At 40.2% G+C, this 19,767-nt stretch overlaps 1 protein-coding gene across 1 annotated transcript in view; it reads right to left on the bottom strand.

The window, feature by feature from the left end:
* GRIA1 (glutamate ionotropic receptor AMPA type subunit 1) overlaps positions 1-19,767 on the bottom strand; it is a 236,637-nt gene that overhangs the window by 69,360 nt on the left and 147,510 nt on the right. The window contains 5 exon segments of the mRNA XM_018559555.1: positions 7,211-7,321; positions 7,595-7,600; positions 8,384-8,403; positions 12,193-12,244; positions 12,454-12,621. Coding sequence (XP_018415057.1) covers positions 7,211-7,321; positions 7,595-7,600; positions 8,384-8,403; positions 12,193-12,244; positions 12,454-12,621 — 357 coding nt within the window.

Here is a 19,767-nt window from a genome sequence, read left to right as displayed (position 1 = left end):
ATTGCCAAGATGGCCGCTGGCAGGTATCAGCAAAATGGCAGCGCATGCGCGCCAATGTCATTGTGCACGGGAGTGTTGATGTCACGCGCATGTGCGATGACGTCACAGCGTGGTGTCACACGGTACCCGCACCAGGTGACACCTGGCCTTGGGATGCCTCGGAGCCAGCTGTTTGGACACATGATCACTGTAAGTAGTTGGACTAAAATATAAAGTAATACTTTGCTGGGCAATGTTATTTGTTTATCTCAAACCTTGTCTCAAAATATCACCCTAACCGTCCACTACGCTCATCCCAAGACCTCCTGCTTTCCAGCTCCCTTGTCAACTCTTCCTATACTCGCCTCCAGGACTTCTCTAGAGTCTCTCCCATCCTCTGGAACTCCTTACCCCAACCTGTCAGTCTATCTCCCACCTTGACTGCCTTTAGGCGATCCCTTAAGACTCATCTCTTCAGGGAAGCTTATCCGACCTCAACCTAACCACTAAACCATCATGTTCTCAAACAATTCATCCCCACACAGCTACCTCCTCATGTATCACTTCTCCCTCCCTTTTAGATTGTAAGCCCTCAGGGGCACGGCCCTCCTTACCATCTTGTCTTGCATTGTATTGTGATTGTAATGTCTTCCTTATATTGTAAAGCGCGGCGCAAACTGTTGGCGCTCTATAAATCCTATATAATAATAATAATGTGGATTAATTATACAAAAAGTTTGAGAGTTTAATACTACTTTAAGTAAAAGGAAATATCTTCAAAGCGAGGGGAAATTCCTCTCTTCGACAGTTGTCACTGGAACAAGTTTCCCCATTGCTAGATTTTCCCTTCCTCCTGTTCTGGTGACAACTGTAAAAATTTGAATTTTCAATCAGTTTCTGTCCTCTTGGCAATGGTCACCAGGGCAAATAGAGAGGGTGCATCTTACCAGTGGGCACACAGACAGCAATAAAAACCTGAGATGGGTTTGAATCCTTCCACGTTCTTTACAAAACCAGAAAACCAAAGTTTTGGGTATACAAACACTTTAAGAGCAGCATTTGTATAGACTTACATGATGTTTGCTGTTTTATTAAAACAGAGGTAACCGAGGCACAACAACCCACAGGATTCACACTAGCTCATGAATAAAGTAATTTTTATGGTAACTGCCTCAGTTGTCAGATTGCAGTCTGTTCCTAAGCCATGCCTTGTAAACTATATATTAAAATTCCAAGCAATTTTCTTTGCTTGAGAAACCAACCAATCTGAATTAAATAAAGGCTTAGTCATGGACTGCTGTCGGGTACTGAGGGGGGTCTGGGGAGCGAGGCATAGACAAATCTGGTTTATAAAAAATCAAGGAAGAACTTGATATCAAACTGGAGCAGCATGGTGTCCAAACACAGCCTTGACTGTGATGTTATCACACCTCTACAGTTACTTACGCTGAAGATTTGCTCCAAGCTGTCTGCAGTGAATTTATATATTTGCGACATGTATAGATTTCTAAATCTGATTCATCAATGTATCATAGGACAAAACTGTTTTCAGAACTTGTTTCATAAATCATTTTTATTTAAGGCTTTTCTGTGTAACAGCAAATCATTTTTCACTTTCCTCTTTTATTGCAGGAAGAGATCCCTTGCGTTTTCTGAAGTCATTAACTATTTGCCAGATGATATAAATAAACTGGTGACATCAGTATTACCCGCTCCTACCCATCCGGCACTTGCTTAAAGTAGTAATAAACGCTCAAACTTTTTTTCAATAATGAATCCAGATCAAACAAATATACATTACCCAGCAATGTATTTCTTTTTTGTTTTCCCAAGCACTTACAGCCATCATGTTTCTGCCTCTAGCTCTCTCAGCTCAGTTTCCTTAATCTTCCTGACCAGTACAAGATCACAAGAAACATCACAGTCTACAGCAGCTCTCCATGTACTAACATGGAGGAGGGAGGACGGAGGAGCACAGATCAAGGAGCAGTGGATTGGCTTGCCTTGCTGTGCCTGTGTGTTTGAGGAGACACACACAGCTTACTAGCACTCACAAGGGTGGCTCCATAGGACCTTGCAAGGGAAATAAGCTACCCTAAAACAGGGCCAGTGCTCAGGGGACCAGCTGATTCTGCAAGAAGCTAAAACTTTTAAACATCAAGAAGCAGCATCCACTGTAAGTGATTCAATCAACATTTGAAATAGCTTAAAAACATTTTGACTTTAAGATCGCTTTAAGCTGCCCATCCACAGCAGGAATCGGCAAAATTTGAATCATGGGTGGCCATGTTGGCGATCCACCCCCAACGAGAAGCCCCTGCCCCACTCCTGTTCAACAAAAGTATGCATTTGAACATACTTCTTGAAACTCTGTACAGATAGTATGGCAACCTGCTGAGATGGTAGAAACTACAGGCAGGGTCCAACTTACCAAGAAGACGTAGAGAAGAACCAGTGCAGTTTATGCAGGCTTGTCAATGCAAAGGATGAAACTCCTTGTCATTCTTAGAGGTGTAAAGATATTTCTTTCTGGAAGCCTTGTAATACCATGTATAGAACCCTCTTAACATATTGACGGCGAAAGTGAAAAGTAATGGGGAAGGAGAGGCTGGGCTCTATCAATTTACACAAAACCATAGGGGCCAATATTGGGATATACCAAGACACAAAAAGCACGGTAAACAATAATAAAGCAGGCTTCTTGTGACAAACTGATCAGAAAATTCTCATCTGAACAGTGGCTGCACCCAATCAGATGCAGGCACTGTCCAGGTATTCCCCAGCTGCTGGAGTAGTGACTGCTGAATACAATAGTTGGCAGCAGGCTTTCCTCCATCCATGCTGTCAATGGATTTTGTAGCATGCATGGCCAGCTTATGTCTCCTTTGGTGTTTTTACTGCATGCTGGACATATTTGGGTAGCTGGAGCCAAGTTATCAAATGCACCACTGAAGCTGAACTCAAGGCAAATTTAAAAAAAATTTGGTTATCCAAACCATCTAGCTGCTAACCATCTAGTGAGCAGAATCTGCAATGAGTTTAAACAGAGAATCGATAGGGCCACACCATCTAGCTCTATTATAAAATGGCTGTAAACCTACACTTCTCTGGTAAGCCTACCCTCTCACATTGGCTATTCTATACAGTGTAGCTGGAAGGTCCACACCAGTGCAGTACGTACCCACCTTGACAAGTAGATTGCATGGAAAAAAACAGAGTGTGCTTCAGATACACAAATACATATAACTGGCTGTTAAAAATGATAAGTAGTAATGTTGATCCAGGGAGTATCTGGTGCAGCACAGTGACATAGTGGTTAGCGTTACTCCGTTGTAGCACTGGGAGTCTCTGGTTCAAATCAGGTCACTATCTACAAGGAGTTTGCATGTTCTCCCTGTGCTTGCACAAGTTTCCTCCAGGTACTTCAGTTTCCTCCCACACTCCAAAGACATGCTGGTAGGTTAATTGGCTCCTGTCTAAATTGGCCCTCATATGTATGTGAGATGGGGACCTTAGGTTGTAAGCTCCTTGATTACAGGGACTGATGTAAATGTGCACTGTGTACAGCACTGTGTGAATTGTCGGCGCTATATAAATGCCAATAATAATATTAATTTGCCTTTGGGGACCAGGAAGAACATTTTTCCCTGTTCAAGCAAATTGGACCATGTTTTATAAGGGTATTTGCCTTTCTGTGGATCAGCTGGGGGTTTGGGGTCCTGAGCATACGGGCGCGCTGTCTCCCACAGACACAAGTGTTTTTCTGCAGCCTTCCCCACCAGGAAACAATTGAAGACCAGCCATAGGTGAAGGTAAATAATTAATTAAAATTATTATTATTTGTAGCCATGTAACTGTGGACATGCTGTATAAAGTACTGCTGGTATTTGTAGTGCTCTATAGCAGGTGCCCTTATATAGCAGGTGCCTCTATAGAGGACTACAAATCTCAGCAGTACTTTGTACACCAATGCTTTTATTTGGGGGGGGGGGGTGGAATCTTGCACCAGGGCCCTATGTTCGCCACTGTGTATGGTACAGAGCATGTATTGTTGATGTTAATTATGGAATACATTTACTTCATTAAAATGTAAAAACCCTCTATCCCATGATATTTCTGATATAGCTTCTGCCATGGAACTGATCTATAATGGCATTTTATTCTTTCATTTCACGAACTGCAAAACTGGAAGGAGCTGGCTCACAAAATCAATCCCTATTGCAAAAATGGACTACATTAGTGTATGAACAATATAGCCTTTAAGTGGAAGTCATGGGGTTGTACAGACAGGATTCTTTTAAGCACAGTTTTCATAGATCTTTCCCTTGTGGGTGTATGATTGGCAGGCCAGGGATGCTGAACAAGTAAAGGAATTAACTGTTTCCCGGGAAACTCTTGTTTTCACAAATAACAGCCCTTAGAAGGTGGGAAGTCCTCCCTCAGTGCAGTACATATAGTACCTACAGCAATGCATAGCGAGGGTACATGTCATCTATAAAGCTGTTTTCTTCTTATTAGTCCTTCCTAATAAGCAGTACACAGTTCATCATACTTTTGCCACAAAGGAAACTGTTAAAAATATTTACTGAAGAGAGAGATTGCTTATGGCTGCTGTTTCTAAGTGACTCCTCTGCAGATAGAAAGAAAACATAATCAAAACCGTTTAAAAGATATCATATTTATTAGGGCGTGTGTCTATGGGGTATTGGTTTCATTAGAACTGCTTCTCAATGGGATTGCAAAAGCAGTGCACAGCAGGTTGATGCAGCTTAGAACAAGGTCCCCTGCAGGTCAAATGCACCTGTCAGTGAATTGTGGTTGATCTTAAAAGTGTCTCAAACTTACCTCAACTTCAAACAGAATGCACCTGGAAGCAAGCTGCCTTTACCCATCGATCCAGAGTCCATTGACCAAGACCACTAATGATTTTGGAGGTTATAATAACTATAGTCTCTTCACTGAGCAATGCCATTAGCTCATACACTTGCAGCACATTATTGGTACCATTGGTACTCTTCTCCAACAGAACAGTGTCATGATCTCTCCTATACAATACATCAGTGCCATCAGCTGGTTCTCTAAGATGGTAATAAATTTGGTAAATACGTAAAGCCCAACACTACCCAAAAGGTTTTTTTCCTGTGGATAGAACTATGAAGGGTCAATGTTGTCATGTGATGTATAGTGTCTGTAAACTGAAGAGGTTTCCTCTTACTTTCTGCAAGCTCAAAGATGACATGTAATCCAAGACAAAGCAGTAACATTAACTCTACTCCGCAACAGAGCAATATCATTGTTTCTATTATCTGAACAGTACTATTGACTCTCATATCCAACAGAGCAGTGCCATCAGCTCTTCTGTCTATAAAAGCAACACAATTACCTCTTCCAGAACACAGCAGCACTACCATCTGACCATCTTAAAGTGAAACTATAATGTCTTTGAGTCAATTTTGTCTTTGTTTTTTTCTTTTTATCTTAAAGGAGAACTATGACATGAGTGCTTTCCACTCACCTCATAGTTCTAAGCCGACCTGTGACAATGAGACTGTCACAGTTCGGCTCAGTAGATCGGGAGGTGAGGGAAAACATGCCGGGTTCCCTCACCTCTCGATCCTGTCACGGCTCTCTGCCGTGACAGGGGGAGGGGCTGGATTCCCCTCTCCCCGCTCCGATCTGCCAGCGCTGACTGGCGGAACGGACGGGGGAGGGGGCGGGTACAGCTGGCTCTGCCTCTAGGTAGGCAGAGCCAGCTGTCACTCACGCAGCTGGGCGGATCCCGTCATCTAAGTCGGGATCCGCTCCAGGTGCGGCGTCTCAGTATACCGCAAGCTGTATCTCGCGGTGTACTGAGCTTAGGGTAACGGGAGGACGCTAGTTTGTGTCCTCCCGTTACCCTACGGAGAACTATGGGGAAAAACACTGACCCCATAGTTCTCCTTTAATGTTAGCAGATAGTCATTCGGGGCATATCCTGTATTTCTCTTCTGCCAGAAATACTTCTTCTCTGCCTGCAAGTATTTATTTTCTATTTTTACACTGAGCTAGGCAGTACTAATTATACAATCTTGACATGCCATGGGTACCTGAACAAAGTAACTCACATGCAATTGCACAGGAGTTATGTCATACCTGGCCAGCCAATCAAGATGACTTCGGAGTCAAGACCCAGGGGAAGATGGGGAGAAGGTGTCAGCATTGGAGTTGGAGTGGCAAGGGGGGGGGGTCATGGCTATCAAATCGCACAATATTGTGAGAACTCTGGGGCCGATATTTTTTTAAGTTACCTTTTATAGTTTTTGCCCATAAATGTTTTTCCCCATGATAAACAGAAATATAGTAATTTCACATAAGCTTATTTATGAACTGTTACAATACACTAAGGCAGATTAATACCAGTAAATTAAGAATTGTTCTGTTTAAGGGGTTATAATCCTAGAAAAGTGGTCTGGAGTTTGTGTCTACAAGATCCTGCAAACCAGCCCTGTCCAAACCTAAAGAGCTATTACACAGGAACATGTATCCTTTCAGGCTCTCTGTCCCTGATTCAATCTTTGGAAGAGCTGTATGGAGAGAAAGGAAGTCAGAGAAAGGAGTCAGAGGAAATTGTCAGGGGTAGATGCCTGGTACTTGTGTGTGAAAAATTTAGCTTGAGGGAGTTCTGTCAACAACAGGCACAACAACAGGAGGTAAGGAGAAACCTGCTGGCTAGATATAAGAACACATACAAGGTTATTCACAAAAGGGTGAAGAGTTTGGAGGAGGCAGGAGAAGTGAACAATCTAAGGCAAAATCGCTGATTTGGAAAAATTCTCGAATTAAGCTCTCTTTCCAGCTCAGCTATGTTGTCCTAGATTGTTCACTTCTCCTGCCTTCTCAAAACTCTTCACCCTTTTGTGAATAACCTTGATAATATTCATATGAAGTATTTCGTATTGCTTAACTAAAAATGTTTTTAGTCCGTACCATCATAAATAAATAATGAAAATATTTACCAATAAAGGACTAAAACTACTATACATTCCATTTAATAAGGGGGGAGCACCAAACGTTTTCTATGTGTGGATTCCGAACCTCTGTTTAATACAATTTAAAACACTTATGAATAAAAATGAAAATTTATTGAATGTGGTTCGTAGACAAAGCAGGAAGACTGCAGACAATCTCAATCTTTGCTAGTAAAAATACAGAGTAGCAAAAACCATTCTAAATGCTAAACCATTATACATACCAATATGGTGGTAACGAAGTACGTCCTGTTCTGAACCCCTATGGTTTCATTTGCTGCTTGGGCATCAGTGGCTAATGGGATCAATTTGTCATCTTCATTCCATGTAGCAATCTGTTAATTAGAAAAGATATGTTATTATCAATGAACATTTCTCTCCATTTTGTTCTGGTCCATTAAGCATTATATTCTTTTTCAAGTTTGCTACTTATTACTGTGTTCTAAGACTAGAATTTCCTGTACAGGTGGGGATGAAAAGTCTGTGCCACTAATTCATAGTAGTGAGTCATAAATCTATGCTGGTTTACTGTGGTGTAATGGCAGAATGTTAGATGTGGGCGTCTTATACAAAAAAAGGATTTCAGATTGCTGGAAAATGACAGCAACTTTCACCTGCCAAGGGCTATTACAAAGAATTTAGACTTCATATTTGGGAACATTTTGCAGACAGTCCACACCTTTTTTGATGGTATTGATCTTGAATACACTATCTCAGTTAATAGAAGTAGACCTGAACTAGTAAATATTCTCTATCTAATAGGAAACTTCTAAACATGTTAATTGTGCTTAAGCAGTACCCTGAAAATGTTATCTTTTTTCTTGAAAGATACCAGTTTACTTCTTGACATTTAACGGTGCCTAGAGCCTAATAATTCTGCAGTGCAAGATCATCTAAGTAAGGACTTGGTTCTCAACTGGTGGGTCGTGACCCGAAAATGGGTCGTGACCCTGTTTTCAGCGGGTCGCTGCGTGCCTTTCATGTATATTTGGGAGCAGATAGAGGTGTATTTAAATACAGCAAAAAAATACACCTTTCTTGCAATCACATGTTATAAAATAAGTATAAAGTCTATATGGAGGATATGCTCCTTAGGATGGTAGATCCTATGTCGTGATGGAAGGTGTTAACTGCGAGAACACAGAACTTTACCTGTAATCTGGTAGCCAGCAATAACAAAGGCTGAGATTTCATAATGAGTTTTGAGATGAACTTCAGGGAAGTTTAAATATTTTTAGGTTTTAAAAGGACTTTAAGTAGAATACAATCAAGTTAAAGCTCAACTTCAGTTAACACGTTTTATACAGTACATATGGTTACATACACCATATGAATAGAGACTGATTGTTGTAAGCACCACCGGTAATGTTATAATGGTTTGTCCCAGCCCCTTCAACTGCCCCTGTTTTCTGGATAGCTCGGCCTCTTACTGGACAAATAATGGATTTATTGTCAGGATCAACAGGTGATAAAACTATGTTACAGGTTGGACTGCTGCGTTAATGCTAGAGACAGACTGCAGCATATATGTTATTTGTTATTTTGTCCAAGGTTTAAATTTATTTAGACTTAGCTGCTTGCCCTAAAAAGGAGGGAAGGAGAGGGGAAAAGAACTGCCCCACTACATTACGTTTGACAGTGGAGTGGGTAATAAAACAGGGAAGCCATGTAAACACACACTTTCACTTCTTTGGCTGTGGTTATACCCTTGCCAATTTGCAAAAAGTCAGGCCAACTCTTTCTATAAAAAAAAGGTAGCTTTGAAAACAGCCATTACTAGCAAATACAGCATACAGTATTTGAAAATGTCAGAATTTGCATCAACCTAATTGATTAATAGGATTTTCAAAAGTGACAGATCCTCTTTAACCTTTAGGCTGATTTGCATTAATGCTTTGTGGCTGTGTAGATGTGTTTCCATTATGAGTCAGGTTTTTACAGTTAATTATTTATTAGGTTAACCCATACCTGCTAACAGCATTTTACAGGTGTATGCAGCGCATATTTAGAATACGTGCTGTCCCTGCCTCCCAAAAGCCGGCAAGGCTATAAATAGTGCACTGTCTGGAAGTGTGACGGGTTTTGTTTTGCCGTCTGGCAACAGGACACAGGTGGCAGGTGGGGAATGTCCAGCAATTGTTATTGGGGATTCTGTAGTAACGCCTCTGTGGTGTTGCTGGAAGCGAGTGCATAAGAACAGATGAACCTAATACGATGTGAAAGACTTATTGTGTGAGCAGCTTCCAATCACTTTATATTAGGCTCTATTATAAGGAAGGCACTGAGTCTCCATCCTGAGAACAGTCCACTTGCAGGGACCAATGTCCCCAAAGAATGTCAAGGAAGGCAAAGAAGAGGTGACAGGTAGAGCACAATTAAAGTGGAACTCCAGGCAAAATATTTTGAAATAAAGATCAGGCTTTTATTATACAACATATAAACCTGCTATTATTAATAGTCTTGCCATTCCAAAGTATTTATTTGTTGATCCTGCCAGTGCTCCTGTTATACCCTTATTTCCTGTTGAGGGTCTACAATGCTATGCTACCGCTGATGACTTTGCAGCTTTTTTGGCCCTCTGATCTGTGTCTCCTCATTCATCATGTCACCACATCCACCCTAGAGGCATTGTTGGTCATAGACAGTGAGTAAGTGAGAGCCAAAAAATGGTGACATAGAAGTAAAGACCACCCATCTTCCTGAAAGGCAGGAGCCTTAGCAAAGTATCAGGGATCTGGGAATAGGGTTAATCATATCAGACTGCTTTATATGGTTAGTGTAGCCATGCTTTATATTTTAAACTTTAAAGAGATATTCTTTTTTATTTTACAATTGTATTTTTCTAGTATAAAGACTGCCTGTTAGGGTGGCTTCACAACTATGTGTGAATGTTTTACTGCGCACTAATACCTGCTTTAAGTTATGGTCAGGGCCGGATTTCCCACAAGGCCAACCAAGGCCTGGCCTCGGGGCAGCGGGGAGTAGAGGGGCAGCAGGGGTGTGGAATTCCTATCTCCCGACGCCCGGGACATGCAGTTGTTGTTTTCTACATTTAGCCCTGCTTTGGGCTATGAGTAACCTGGCCTTTGCGCAGCAGAGAGTGTAAATCCGGCCTTGGTTATGGTACAGCAATGAACTGTGCATGCGTGTTTTAGAGCACTGCATTCATTTTTAATAGAACCCCAAGGAGCATACACAGTAAACCATCATATCTGACCAAGGGAAGTCTGGGAGTCTTTGGGTCAAATACAACCAACTAGCCCTTTCATGGTAGGGTATAGGATCAGACATAAACTGTATCATGGTGCCAGATTGACAGGTGGGCATGGTGAGAGGTGAGCATCACAAAAGGACATAGTTTGTTGTAAGACATGTTTCAACATCAGTTTCCTTTGCGACAATCAGCGTCTGATCACATGGTATTGCAGAGCTGCAAAGGAAGATGATGCTGAGAGACCTCCTTCTGGCTGTGATCACAGGTCTGAATAGGGAGTAGATGGATGTATAATTTTCAGCAGCTGTCACTGACCACCAACTGCAAGCCCTGCTTTGATTGATGTCTGAATGGTAAAGTATCTTCACTTAGGGTCACCAGCCCAGCATATCTTTTAAGAAGTGGAGGGTATATGCTCCCCAACCTAGTCCTCCCATGCACTTGTCTCTCAGAGCATTGGAAGCCCATTAATTGGGCAATGTGCCCAACCTGCATTTATGTTAAAAAAAAAAAAAAGCACATTTAGATGTAAATAGGCCCTTAAAGTGTATTAACATTTTCTTCAGATACTCCTACATATGAACACAGCTATGGATTAAAGACAATGGAATGAACAGTCAATGTTAAACACCTTTGGAAATTTAGTTTTTTTTATTGGCAGGCTGAGGCAGTGAATTGAGAGGTCTACTGACAATGTCTCATTGTTCGTTGAGATGCTGAGATCGAGGGAAGAAACTGTTCATTAATATGTTTGCGTTTCTATGTGCAGCTAACAATGAAATTGGCCATCTGTTACTCTCCAGTATATGGGTATATCCAGAAGAATGATGATGTAATTCTTTTCTACAGGCACAAAGTTTGTAGTAACAACCCCTCCATGCTTACACATTTGAAAGCTATAGAATTTGGGTCAAACCTCCTTTATTTGTTACGCCGCATCAATTTTAAAAATTACACTCTCATTTCCCTGGGCATTGATAGTTTTGTTAAAAAACAATCAGTCATTATAAGAATCAGCTTTTCTTTTCAGCGACATGCACACACATTGTTTTATCTAGTCCCCTATCTGCTATTGCAGAACTTGCCTTCTGCCTGCCATATCATCTAATACCCTCTGCTAGTTATCACCTTGTGTATATTGCTCAAAAAAAAAGTTGGAAGATAGTCTAATTCAAACTTTTGGGTACATTTCACTTATTTAAACCATCCCCTTCCCCCATTTAGGACCCCTTCTTTTGCTCCCTGCACAAAACTACTTATGCTGAATGTAGAGCATGTTGAGTAGAGAGTCAATAGTCACCCCTGTTACTACAGAGCTGTTCAGTGATACTTAGAGCTAGTATTAAGTGACATATAATGCTTCCTCATGCATCCCCTGTTCTTGTGACCGGACCAAACACTGGGGAAGCATGTGGGAATGGGTCACTTTCTGTGCCATTTCTCAGAAGCTTATGTATGGATCTGTAGTGAAGGATATCACTAGCACCTTTCTGCCTTTTAATGGGGTGGGGCCAAGGAGGGGGTAGAGCCCAGGTCCAAATTTAGCAATGGGGTCCACAGTTCCAGCTAGTGACCCTTATTTAATAATGGAGTAGATGATGTCCACTTTAAAGCTACTGATTGGCTGATGGAGTCCATTGAACTAATATGGCCATGTACCAACAACAGCAGCTGGAAAGATCCTAGAGCTGCTGTGGCAAAAGTCTTCTGTTGGACTGGATTAGGTTAGAAGATAGCCAGGGGTCATTTTAAATATAGGGGGTTTACATCATAACTTAGGTCCACTTTATTGAACAATTATTTACACAATATATGGGTAAATCTAGAAGAACTTCCTTTCAAATCTTGCCACTGTGAAAGTCCATCGTTTATGCAACTATGGAAAAAAGAGTCCATATCTACCTCTAAGCCTTCTCTGTATTATTCAGAGGGGTTATAATCCACACAATGCAATCATTTGTGACAGTGTAACAGTTGAAAAGTTTATATAACACATCACTTAAAGTGGGTGTTGAACATTGCCAGACAAACCCTCCAGTCGAACCTTTTTATAAAAGACGTAAAATAACAACCATTTAATTTTATATATATATAATATAGAAATATTTTGAATTCTTGCTTAAAAATATTAGTACTTACTGTATTCTGAACAATGAAATAAAAAAAAACATTCAATTATATATCACAACAGAATTCTTTCACCTTTCACGACTCAAATGTGTTATTTCGTGTTTACATGTGTTTATTTTATACCTGCTGCAGAGCCCTCTGGATGTCGATCCCTTGCCCCCAAGGAACAGCAGGGTTGGCCAAGCAATCTCCAGCATTACCACGGCGAGAAATGTCTATTCTTTGTTTCCTCAGATTTTGGAAGGCTTCATACATCACACGCACACCATCATACGTTAGGGCAGAGGTATACTACAAAGGGGAGATCAAATAATTAAAAAAATGTGCCTGTTATTCCTACTAAACACCAAACCCACAACTGTCACATGACAGCAGTGCTTTGTTTGCCAACAGTGTCAAAATGCCTTTATATTTGTTAAATGAAATGCACACAAGTCAGGCAGGGGAAGATCCATTGCAGTGGTGTCACTAAACCCTGTCCCGAGGGGAGGGGCACGCGTCTTGGGTCTCTTGTCCGGTGCCCCAGGTTTAGTGCGAACAATTGAACCAATGGCCAGGGCTCTTTTCAGTTCATGGGCCCCCGCCTGTTATTTGGAGTATATTCTTTACAAATGACCCAAATGATGGTTGCAGATAATATCAAAATTATGTTTCTGGGTACAGGCAATGTGCATACATTTTATGTGCTCAACTCTGGGGAAATGTTTTTAAATAAAATATGCTCTTAGTAAGTTTTAAAAATACAAAAGCTGATCAGGCTGGAATACTTACCTTCAACCCAGAGCTGTCCCTTGTAGTATTTATTTTCAGCCACCAGATGCCCTCAGAATTCTAGGTCCTGGAGGACTGACCACTACCGTAGACCGCTAAAGAGGAAGAGGATCCAGAGCATCACATGACTGTCCAGAAGACTTCGTAACAGTGTAACATATGGGTCAGGGGAATATTCTCTGGTTGGGGACAGAGCTAGGTTGTGAAGGAAATCATTACTGAGGGCAGCTCAAATGTTGCTATTGCGGATCACCTTAAAAATCTAAAGACTTGCAAAGCTGAAATTGATGATAAACAACACTGAAGTGCAGAACCTTTGTAACATCACTATGAGTACCCTGGAGTCTGAGACCTCAGGGGTGTCAGGGGATGATAGGAGTTCTATATTTCTTGGGACACTGCATTGCAGGTAAGCTCTATGTGCACAAGAGAAGTGCATACATTGCAAAAAAATAATTCTGGATCAGATATGTTATGCTTTTCGCTTCAGGTGGCAAGCTGTAGACAACAGCATGGAACATCTGACACTGTCTGCTGTCTCTCATCTTTTCTCAAAGTAACAAAGGAAAGCGGGTAGAAGAAACAAGCCAGCTAAGGACTATTTTGTTTCACATGGCCTGCCACCATTTATTTATGCTTTAGAGCACTTTGAACATAGGAAGATACATTTTTATTGTTTTTGCAATAAATGCTGATATGAGCACAATTTAAAAGGGATGATGTGATATCTTCCAGAAACAATGGAGGCTAAGCTGACAAATGTCAGACGAATCGGGTTTTTTTCATAGCTATGTATGACAGTCCCCCCCCCTCCTCTCTCCGATCCTCCAGCATTGAGTGGAGGAACGAACGGGGGAGGGGGCGGCCTCTAGATAGACAGAGTAAGCTGTCACTCATACAGCTGGGTGGATCTCGTCAGTATTGTCAGGATATATGGCAATCTCAATATATTGTGGGCAATAGCTGTGGGTCACAGGAGGAGTTTAGCATATATCCTCCTGTGACCCTAAAGAGAATTATGGGGAAAACACTTACCCCATAGTTCTCTTTTAAGCGGGGAATACAGGGTTGAAATTGATTTTGTTCATTTGACTTTCTAATCATTGATGGGGTCAAAGCAATTATCAATTTTGACTGTAGTGATGAAAAAATTTGAAGGAGCATTTTGGACAATTTTTTCTCGATCAAACAAATTTCTAACAGTGAATTTTTTCTAACAGTGAATGTGTTTTTCGTTTGGAAACTCTATACATTCCACAACAAAATGGTAAATAAAAATGAAAATGAAATGAAATTTAAATAATAATGGTCAAGTTTCTGATGCCAGTATCGAATGTTCCAACATGATTTTTCATACAAACGTTTGTGCAAAAAGTTACCTGTGTACACCCAACTTTAGGACTGTTAGGACTGAGGATTTGAGGATTGTCTGTCTCTCATTAACTTCATTAACATACAATACAAACCCCTAACCCCTCACAACCCCTCCTAACATTACAAAGTAGGAAAACCCAAATAGACGTTGTAACCCTTAAGAAGCCAAGAAACACTAACCCAAATAAAAGCAATGTAAACTGCAAGAAGCATTTCTAATTTTTTTTTACCCTATGCTATGTGAATAGGAACATAATAAAACATTAATAAATATAAAGTTGGGGTTATCCCAATTTGGCTGCAAAATGGAAATGAACACCCCTGAATCAATAAAACTTTGCAAGATCTAATGACATATTGGCAAAGCTAGACATCGATTTTTCAGTGTAAAACTTATTCACAATAAGCCTATTGGAGGCATTTAATCTGTATAGTTACTGGGCACACATTTTTTTCCATGATAAATGGAGACATATTCAATGGATATAAGATTATTTCCAAGTAGTAAGGGCCAGATTTCCATTACTGGAGCATGTAAAAACATACAACATCTGGTCCAAAAAGCTGCTAGGATCACATCTTTTACACAGAACATCGTCTAGTTTTACTCATCTCAATCTGGCTTAGAAAATGGTGGAAATGTATTCCTAAAATTATAACATTTCATGCAGCACCCTTAAATTTAGTGAATTACATCTTCTAATAAGTTAATCAGTACTTACATAAAAATCTCTTACAGGGTTATTCACTTAAGGGTGAAGAGTTTGGAGAAGGCAGGAGAAGTGAACAATCTAGGACAACATAGCCGATTTTGAAAAATTCTCCAGTTCAGCTCCCTTTCCAGTTCAGCTATGTTGTCCTAAATCAGCGGTTCTCAACCTTTCTAGTGCCACAACCTTTTGATTGCGATGCCCAAGTTGTGGCGACCCCTAGATAGCGGCTCCCGGCCGCCCTTTAGAGAAACACTTTCTCCCGGAAAGGTTTACTCTACGGGAGTAAACCTTTCCCTGCTCTTGTTTTTTTTTCTGACATCGGAGCCACTAGCCGCCGTCAGTCAGAAAAAAAAAAAAGCATAGGAATGCTTAGCTAGATTCCTATTGGCTATTTCAATTTGCAATATCCAATAGCAAGCTGGCTATTACACCCGCCCACTGCTGCTGTCAATCACAAGAAGGGAACCTGATGGAGAACTTCAGGGCCCCTCTGCTGATTGACAACAGCAGTTGGCGGGTGCAATAGCTAGTTTGCTATTGGCTATTGCAAAGTGAAATAGCCAATAGCAATCTAGCTATGCTTTTCTTCTTTTTTTCTGACTGACGGCGGCCGGTGGCTTCGATGTCAGAAAATAAAAACCAGAGCAGGGAAAGGTTTACTCTGCTCGATCGAGCAGAGTAAACCTTTCCGGGAGAAAGTGTTTCTCTCCCGGGAGGCTGGAAGCCGCTATCTTATAGCGGGAGTGTCCGGGAGAGTTGGCATGTCTTTAGGCGACCTTTGGCAAATCGTCATTCGACCCCCGACGGGGTCGTGACCCACAAGTTGAGAACCACTGTCCTAGATTGTTCACTTCTCCTGCCTTCTCCAAACTCTTCACCCATTAGTGAATAACCCTGCTAATATCTGTTATTGTATTTAATTTAACGTTAAAGTGTTCAAATATATCCATAGCCAACTGTTTTTGTTTTTTTAGTTCTGGTTATAGGGAGGAATGGTTAAAACGCATATTAAGTTATCTTTCATTGAGCCCTACAGGGGGAATTTCCTTTCATTTCTGTCCCGGAGACACAACAGGAAAGATTTTACCAAAGTAGGAGGGATTCCCATCTCAGACAGTTGTCCTCCCTCACTCTTAGTCTTGGTCACAAATAGAGACAAATAGAGAGGTAAATCTCCTCAGAGGGAAGACAGGCAGCAGTAAAAAAAAGTAAAAAAAACTTGACAGAGGGTCTAACAGATCTATCCAAAACTAAAAGAAATACTTTTTGCCTTTACATAGACTTTGCTATTAGGTATTCGCTTGCTTAGTTTATTTTTGTTGCTAATAGTAATGTTTTTCAAGTTTAACAACATAAGATAAATTAACTTTTCATTTTTTGGACCTGGAGGATCAATATTGTTTGGAGATGGAGGATCAATAATTTTTGGAGATGGAGGATCAATATTTTGATAAAAGTGAGTTTGCTATTATTAATAGTAAGTTTATAATTGAGATCAGGGATTTTGCTAAGTAATAGTAGTAAACTGTAAATTGGCTAATATTATAACATTTATTTTTATTGATAACTAAGAAAATGAGTGATGGAAGAGACGCTTCTTTCCCACTGTCACCTATAGGCACAGGCCTGCTGTTCCTAAGGATAAAATCAGCCTTGCCTATGATTATATTTACTTAAATTTGCTTCTTAACTCTGTTGATAGTGCTGAGACATCTTGTTTGATATTTCCTTGTGTCTAACAAATAGTAGGAGTAGCCATGAAAAAAACCTAACCCGAATAAAGGGCAGTAAAAAACTGCATGTCAGAAAACGAGTCTGCGGCCTTTCTGGTTATGATTCTGGATGTTTGCATAATGATGATATATTAAAAGTTAAGGATATACTGAAAAAAAAAAAGTTTGTGTCTCCAACTTCCTTGCTTTGATATTGAAATCAGTCTGGGAATATAAGCCATAACCTCTATTCGTTAAAGAACAATGTCAGAATTGTGAGATTCAACGTGCGTGTATTGCTAAGCAAGCAATGTCTTCTTCAATTACACGGCCTGATAAATCAAAATATTCTACCAAAGGGCCAGCAAATTAAATATTGAAATAGGAATGGCAGATTGGGTTATTTAAAAAAAAGTTTGGCCCAGGAGGCTGGATTCCAGGTTATATTAGTATTTACAATGTCGTTTGACAGTCTTTCTTACTTCCCTTTTTCGAACCATGTATGTCATCTAGAATATCAGATCTGAACTGCTAGACTTCTTCCATTATGACAGATATCAGGTTACACAGATGTTTCAAAATGAACTATTTATATCTTATACTCAGCATGGTGGTAATAGTGTCTATGATAATGCATCAAACATAAACTTATCGACTGTGCAGCTTTGACTTCCAGAATCCTAGGAAAACCACTAATATTTCTCCATAATATTGTTTTTTCAAAAAAGTTATAAATGTATAATTTATAAGACAATGCCACCCAGCCTGCATCTTAGTATTAAGGTGTACGTAAACCTTGTCAAGCGTGGGTGTGAAGCGAGCCAAAACCCATTTGCACTTTGTGGATGTGGCTGCCCTTTGCCATAGCAGCCAACTACCAATGGTTTTTCAACTTTGGTTAAATGGCTTAGAAGGGCCAATAAAATAAGCATATGGATAAGCCAGCCCTCTAACTAAAAAAAGGGGTGGTTACCCAGCTGACATTTTGACAATGAGTTTAGCTATGAAAGGGAAAAGGATGAAAGTGCTGCTGATAAAGTGCATAGGGACAGATTAGTGTAGGACTTGTAGACACTGTAAACCATTACTGAATATCCTTTAGGTGGAAAAATGCTGTGTATTTTGTGGAAATTGGGGGTGGGGGGAAAGGAAGGATTTTTACACCTTAATGCTGCTGAAGTGTGTCCTGCAGCATCTTTACAGCCTCTTCATATGCACGTACAGTCATAAAAAACTGCATGTGTTTTTTCACAGGGCATATTTCCTATTTTCTGCTGATTTCATTTTACAGGCTATATTTTCTATTTTTGTTGGCTGCAACTGATTTTTTTCATAGCTTGTCCCTTTTTATATGTACTGCAGTCATAGCTGGCTGCATGTGTTTTTGTCACAGGGCATATTTCCTATTGTTTGCTGTTGTAATTGATTATTTTCAAAGCCTGCCCCTGTCCACATGCACTTCATTTTTAACCAGCTGCATGTGCATTTTCACAGGGCATATTTTCTAACGCTTGCTGGCTGCAACTTTAAATTATTTTTTTTGAAAGATGCTGTTATATTGCTGGGCAATGTGCATTAGCACAGAAGCTTATTTTTTCCTTGGGAGAGCAGGTGACAGGGCGATTTTATGGCAGGAGATTGTGGGAGACAGCGGCAGAGCACTGCCACCTCATGACACCCAAATAAGAACCTTTTATATCAAAAGCTGTTAAAGCTGATATGAGATTTTAGATGTTTGATTTACATCTACTTTAACATACTGTGCTGATGTTCTTTGAATTGCACTGCTGGTGCACATTATCTTATGGGCCCTTCCTGTGTGCACAGATCTGTACACCCGAAAATTATTTTAAGGTTCATTGTTTAGATAAAGGCAGTCTATTTTTTTCTTTAATGGCCCACCAAGGCACCGCAAGGGACCGTATAATACACTTCTATCACTTTTTAATGCAGTGTATCACAAAGCACTGGGCTCTTAGAACCAAAAGCTACTGTTCCAGAGTGATTTGTTCCATAATCCCAAATTAATTTGGCCGGAACTGTCTTCTATGAACAGAAATACATGCTGACTCTGAGTACCAAATGACTGCTTAATCTGTTGTTAGTGCTTTGGCTATTTGGTCTCATATATTTCACAGCAAAACTCACTAACTGTGAATAGGACATCTAGCGCCTCAGAAAAATAATGTGATGTCTCCAATATGAAAGAGTTGACCACCCCTGTGTTATAGCTACATGATCTGCTTTGGCCGTTTTATTCTTCAGCCAGCTCTAGTTTGTAAAATTTTACTTTAAGCCTCCATTAAGGAAGCCTAATGAATCCTAGCTTATCAGGTTCATAGCTAACATTCTCTTGTGTCTGTATTTAACCATCTTTTTTATTTTAACCAGCTAAGACACATTCTGTACACATCGGCAATATTTCCGAAAAGTAGTTCCGATTGTGCAGTATTAAAAGGCAATGAGATGACCTTCTGTTTCATAAGACTGGAAGATATACTTACTTAAGCATTAAATATTATGACAGATACAGTATGTGCAGTGAGTCATCACCCCCTGCTTTGGGGTGAAGGGATCTGGAGCAGGTAATGTTACTAAAAATTGTATATGGGGTGAAGGATGTCTCCCACATGTTGTCAACCATAATAATAATTAACGGTATTACAAAGTTTAAACTTGATTATCGAACAGAGGATTCCTATCAAGGTATAGCATTGGATCTACTATTTTATCAAGTCCTTCTATACTGACAAGTAAAAAAGCCAAGTGCTTGTTATTTTTCTATTTTTTGGATTGATACTATCTAATCATTGTGGATACATTGTTTTATCGCCTGGTGAGAGCAGGAGTCTCTTATCTTGTTTTGT

Source organism: Nanorana parkeri, unplaced genomic scaffold, assembly GCF_000935625.1.
Source record: "Nanorana parkeri isolate BGI_ZX_2015 unplaced genomic scaffold, ASM93562v1 scaffold403, whole genome shotgun sequence".
Classification (NCBI taxonomy): Eukaryota; Metazoa; Chordata; class Amphibia; order Anura; family Dicroglossidae; genus Nanorana; species Nanorana parkeri.
The sequence above is the reverse complement of the archived record's forward strand: the minus strand, read 5'-3'. Positions and strand labels throughout refer to the sequence as shown.